This window comes from Carlito syrichta, unplaced genomic scaffold (assembly GCF_000164805.1).
Source record: "Carlito syrichta isolate Samal-C Ts95f unplaced genomic scaffold, Tarsius_syrichta-2.0.1 Scaffold316481, whole genome shotgun sequence".
In the NCBI taxonomy this organism is placed as follows: domain Eukaryota; kingdom Metazoa; phylum Chordata; class Mammalia; order Primates; family Tarsiidae; genus Carlito; species Carlito syrichta.
The window spans coordinates 96,024-102,225 of NW_007260577.1; the positions used below are offsets into that span (position 1 = coordinate 96,024).

Consider the following 6,202-nt stretch of genomic DNA (forward strand, 5'->3'; position numbering starts at 1 on the left):
TGCAGCGCGAACACCTCGCCGCTCTCCGCGCGCACCGACACGTAGCTTGACAGCGCGCGCGCGCCCACCAGCCGCTCCACCAGAGCGTACGACACCCGCGCGTTCTCCCGCGCGTCAGCGTCCCGCGCCGACACCGTGAAGACGTGGCAGCCCGGCGGGTTGTTCTCCTTCACGAACACCGTGTACTCGGGCTGCGCGAAGGCGGGCGCGTTGTCGTTCACGTCGGCCACCTCCACCGCCACGCTGGCCGTGGCCCACCGCGAGGGCGAGCCCCCGTCGCGCGCGGTCACCACCAGCTGGTAGGCCGACACGCTCTCGCGGTCCAGGGCGCCGTCCAGCACCAACGAGTAGTAATTCTTGAAGGTGGGCGCCAGCTTGAAGGGGACGTGGGGCGTCAGGGAGCAGGTGACCTGCCCATTGACACCCATGTCTTTGTCGGCCACACTTATCAGAGCGATGACTGTACCCAGTGGAGCGTCTTCTCTGACTGGAAGTGATAGAGACTTGAATTCCAAATGTGGGCTATTATCGTTTTTGTCTTCTACTTCTACAATAACTCTGCAATGGCCAGACAATGGGAGCTGTCCCTTATCAACGCCCTCTACAATAAGTTCATAGGATTTGCTTTCTTCGAAATCAATATATCCCTTTACTATAATTTGTCCAGTGATTGGATCAATGTGGAACTTGGATTTCACATTCTGTGAAATATCACTTGAGAACGAATAAATGATATCTCCATTCAATCCTTCGTCTAAATCTGAGGCATTAAGTTTAATTACCAATGTTCCATCAGGAACATTTTCTGGTAATCTCACCGCATAGAATGTTCTGTCAAAAACTGGGGCATTGTCATTGGCATCCAGTACAGTGATGAGTAGCTGGACGGTGCCAGTCAACTCGGGTTTGCCCCCATCTGTAGCCGTGAGCAATAAGTGAAGCTCCGGAGCTTCTTCCCTGTCTAAAGATTTCTGTAATATAAGCCCAAGACCTTTTACCCGTTTGTCATCGGATGGTTTTTCCAGGGAAAAATATTCGTTGGGGCTCAGGCTGTAAGTGAGCAGCGCATTGACTCCGATATCTGCATCGGACGCGCCCTCTAGTGGAAACTGGGAGTAGAGAGGCCTGGATTCCGCGATGGACAGATTCTTTAGTGTCGCCGGGAACAGGGGTGAGTTGTCATTAATGTCCCTCACCTCCACCTCCACGTGGAAAACCTGCAGCGGCCGCTCCACGATCACCTCCAGGTGGATGCTGCACTCCAAGCTCCGCCCGCACAGCTCCTCGCGGTCGATCCGAGAATTCACAAACAAAATGCCGTTCTGCAGATTCACCTCCAGAAGGTCCCCGCGGCCCTTGGACGCCACCCGGAACAGGCGCGGCACCAGCTGGGCCAGCTCCAGCCCCAGGTCCTGCGCGATGCGGCCCACGAAGGTGCCGTGCTTGGCCTCCTCGGGGACCGAGTAGTGGAGCTGGCCGCTCCCCACCTCCCAGGCGGCGAAGAGAAGAAAGGAGAGCAGCAGACGCCGGGATTCCTGGCCGCCGCCCCAGGAAAACTCCATCTCAAGTGCGCAGTGCTTGTTCTGAATAACTACGTGGTCTCAGATCAAGGGAAATCTCAACGGTGAAGTGCTGCTGCGTCCTCCATTTTTCAGGCTCCGAATAATGTATACAGCTCGTTCCAATTAAGACCAGAAGGGATATTTTTCACCTTCTTTCTTCTTTCAGATCTACTTCATGGTAAAGAGCGACATCATGTGGCTCCAAACAGTAAGTGGCAGTTCTTGAAATCCAAATCCTAAACTGCCGGGTCTTGTTTATTTTCAGCCGTTTTGGAAAATAGGATTCGATTTTTGTACCTAAAGAGGTACACATCATACCGCTGATTGAATGAATGCAATCCTTAGTTTCAACCACAGAGGCAACTTTTGCTTCAGTGGAAACTTATTTTCATTCAGGTTTTAAGTATTACAGAGACTCAAATATACTTCATGTACATTTGTAAACATACAATTATAAATTCTGGTTAGAAAATTTATGAGTTTCCTTGTGTTCCCAAGAATGCATGGGGTTGTTACTATCATGACACTCTCTTCATCCCTTTGTTTGTATTTCTGGTGTTGTAAACCTGAGGGGACCAGTCACTAGAGAAACTCTGATTCCAAGGAAAAACCATCGAAAGGGAAACTTGCAGATTCTTTTAAAATTGAATTTGTTGAATGTAGACATTGAATTTGTTGAATATAGTTTTTTAAAAAAAGAATAAAGGATTATCAGCATTTAATTGAATGTCTTCTTTGAGTTATGTAAGGATAGAAAGTTGAAAGAAGCAGAAAGTTGTAGTAAATAGCTTGTGTGGGAAAGTAGTCCAAATAATTTTATTCATTGTAAATCATTTGCTCCCATAGTAAGGTTGGTATTGTCACTTTGACTTTTATGGTTTATAAGTTACTGTTTGTTCTCCAGTATGAATACCTAAGCTTCCATTTTCTCTTATAATGCTCACATATTTTAGCCAAACTGGATCATTTCCTTCTTCCACTAACTCACCAACTTTTTTTTTTTTTTTTGAGTTGGAGCCTCACTTTTTTGCCCAGACTGGAGTGCAGTGGCATGCTCACAGTCACCACAGCCTCAACCTGCTGAGCTCAGGGGTCCTACCCCCTCAGCCTTCCAAGTAGCTGGAACTACAGGTGCATGCCACCATGCCCTGCTAATTTTTTAATTTATTTTAGAGGTGAGGACTCGCCAAGTTGCCCACACTGGTCTTGAACTCCTGGGCTCAGATGATCCTTTGGCCTCAGCCTGTATAGTGCCGAGATTACAGGGGTGAGTCACTGCACCAGGCCCCAATAACTGAGTAAACATACTGATTTTGACCCATGCCTAAATAATCCACATTTCCAAACCCTTTGCAAACCAATTCCCTCCATTTTATAACCATTTAAAACTTCCCTGACCCATGAACAATTTAATGATCAAATCAATTGAATGGTTGTCTTTACATTCTATTCAGTTCCAGATTGAGTTACTTGGATGATTTATTACATAAATGTATCTCTTCCAAGCATTTAAGTATGTATGCCCATTACTGAAATACAAAATTTAAAGGGAATAGTTGTGTCTTAATAGTTCAACAGCTCAGAGGCACTTGCCTAGTTATTGCTTAATATTTACCCAGTAAAAAAGGTTTGGTGTTTTTTTGTTTTTGTTTTGTTTTGTTTTGTTGACTGCCTAATAAAATGCATTAATTTAGAGTGGCCACATAGCTAATCAGGAAAATATGATGTTTCAACAGCCTCAATAATTTTCTAGAGATAAAAAATATTTTCTTTGAACTTCTTCTTAATTGGGGTATATTTGAAGTTCCAAGAAAACCTGGGCTTTAGCTTAATTTTTATTCCAATTACTGGAAGTTATGATCTTTGAATCATCCTGGGTTTTAATGGGCTATGATAACTTCCCAGTAAATAGAACACAATACATTTTCCTACAAAAAGAAATTTAGTATACAAAGACATAATGATGACCAGTTTCAAACTTTCTTTGCCTTTTCTGCTCAAAAACTTTTTTTCTACTATGTTTTGTCTAGACAAAGAAAAAATTAATCTAGTGTAAATAGCTTTAGTCTCCCTCTCTATAAAGACTACACTCACACACACACAAAAAACTGAATCAAAACAGAAGTCAAGACACTTTCACTGTTTGGAGATACAAACTAGAATTTTACAAAATAATTACAGATGTCAAGCACACTGTAAGAAAGTGAAAAGAATTCCACTTCTACTTATTTTATTTTATAAAATATTTAAATATATAGATGAGGGATGCAGTAAAATAGAAGTGGTTATTTATTTGGTACCTATTCACTATTTACTTGATGTACATCTATACATCTCTGAGAACTCCCAAATCTTCAAAATGTCTTTGCCAAGAGTTTTGTTAGATAAGAATTGCAAAAGGTGAGCTAGATTTGAGGTCTGGAGCCCCATATCTGGGAAAACAAGAACTTTGGATGACCCTATTATTTATACAAGGATAATAATATAAGTAATTTAAAAATTGAACTGAAGTTGGATGTCCTGTGGGTAATACTTGATGAACAAGGGAGCATCAAAGGAGAGTACCAAAAAAGAAAATGGAAGTGGGAAAAGGAAGAAGTAAAGAAAAGCATCTCTCTATTTTGCATGTTAGACTGCCTCTCCCACCCACAATGTCATTGAGTATTAACAAGGTTTCAGTTGGTTACTATTTCTCTCCAGTGGCAAGGAAACCGGAATGGAAGTCGAAGTATTTCCTAGAGGAGATGTCTAAATACATGGGGGAATGACTGGAAAATAGTCACTCTTCAATTTCATTTGATTCCAATTATTTGGAGTTTTCTACTTACTGCATGGCACACATTAATAGGGTAGTATTCAGAGGAGGTTATCCGTAATGACACTGACATTTCAAACTTATTTGATATTAGTATCTTTAACATTGTATGTAAAAGAGATGAATGAATCAGAAGTTTTGCTAGTAGAAATAGTTTTAAAATTAAACACAGTGTTGTTTTCAACATATTGTTCAGACTGAAAATAACTCTTAACAAGATTTAAAATATTCTTCTTAAAAGTTCTATGGGACTATTAAATTGTCACTTCATATTGATATTGCAGTAATTAGTAATAAAAGATGTGAAGGCCGGGTGCAGTGGCTCATGAGTGTAATCCCAGTACATTGGGAGGCCAAGGCAAGAGGATTGCCTGAACCCACAGGTTCAAAATCAGCCCGGGCATCTTGGCAAGCCCTCGTCTCTACAGTAAATAAAAAAAAAAATTAGCGCATCTGTAGTTCCAGATACTTGGAAGGCTGAGGTGGGAGGATTGCCTGAGCCCAGCAGGTTGGGGTTATGGTGGCTGTAAGCATGCCACTGCTCTCTAGCCTGAGAGTGAGATTTCTACTAAAAGAAAAAACAAAAGTGAAAAGCTGAAGATGAACAAAGATACAATCTTAAATATAATCGCTACTCTACTTTTTTTCCCCAATTGGAAAATCTAGCAACAATAGACAATATTGCCAAATAACAGCACAAGGTCTAAAAAATGAATAATATTCACATACAGAAGAAGGACCAAGACTCCAAACAAATGAATGGGAGGGGAAAAAGCTCCATACAACGGGTATAATAACCTAATATTTCAAAATGAAGGTGAAAGAGTATAATAAAAGGGACTTGTGACCCTTTCGAGGAAATGCATAAAATGGGCCAGTGACATTTGTAGTACTGTCCAGTGAGAAGGCCAAAAGAAAAGCAGCAAAAGATATCGACGCCTTGTGTGGGGATTAGTACAAAATAAGTTGGAGTTAAAATCACTAAATGATGAAATTCATCCAAGAAAAAATATTTCATTCTGTACCAAGGAGTTTAGCAATAAAATCATCCTATTACTGCACCTGCTAACAAAACAAAATTGTAAGTGTGGATCTCACTACTTACTGCTGATTAATTGAAATATTTATAACAACAAATCCTAACATTTTAACTGCAAGCCAGGAACCGCAAAAACTTTAATTATGAAACATATAATGGAGCATATTTAACTATTAACATGTTTCCAAAAGAATGCAACCCGCAAGGCATGAAAAACAAAGAGATTTTGGAAAGGATAAAGGAAAAGTACTCACTTTGGCAGAGACATCAACGTTCACATCCAGTTGCTCCTCTCGATCCCGGTTAACTGGACACGGAGGAAGGCTGGGGCTGAAGGCCATGAGGTCGGTCTTGGGAGGACCCTCCCCAGAGCACACCCTCTGCCAGCTCCCCACCGCGCTGGAGCACACCAGCGGGGGCTTGCCCGGCCTGCACGTGCCCTCGGGGGGCGGCGCCGAGCACCGCAGCGCCGTGTACAGCAGCAGCGTCAGCACCAGCAGGCTGGACACCGCGCAGATGGCCACGATCAGGTACACGTTGACGTCCACCAGCGCGGACCCGGGGCCCGCGGAGCCCGCCAGCGCCCGCGACGCGGCCTGGGGCGCCTGGCCGCCGTCCACCAGCGACACCAGCACGGTGGCCGTGGCCGTCAGCGCCGGCTCGCCGTGGTCCTTCACCAGCACCAGCAGGCGCTGGCCCGCGGCGTCCGCCTCGTCCAGGGCGCGCGTCGTGCTGATCTCGCCCGTGTACAGCCCCACGCGGAAGGGGCTGCGCGCGCCGCCCGCC

General features: G+C 44.0%; 2 protein-coding genes across 2 annotated transcripts in view; both read right to left on the reverse strand.

The window, feature by feature from the left end:
- Nucleotides 1–1,562, reverse strand: part of LOC103277115 (protocadherin alpha-4-like) — a 2,393-nt gene extending 831 nt beyond the window's left edge. The window contains exon 1 of the mRNA XM_008074544.1: nucleotides 9–1,562. Coding sequence (XP_008072735.1) covers nucleotides 9–1,562 — 1,554 coding nt within the window. The remainder of the gene's footprint in view (nucleotides 1–8) is intronic.
- Nucleotides 1,563–5,385: 3,823 nt separating this feature from the next.
- Nucleotides 5,386–6,202, reverse strand: part of LOC103277116 (protocadherin alpha-3-like) — a 3,017-nt gene continuing 2,200 nt past the window's right edge. The window contains 1 exon segment of the mRNA XM_021707291.1: nucleotides 5,386–6,202. This exon segment is cut by the window's right edge and continues 67 nt beyond it. Within this exon segment, the coding sequence (XP_021562966.1) occupies nucleotides 5,590–6,202 (613 nt within the window). The 3' untranslated portion in view covers nucleotides 5,386–5,589.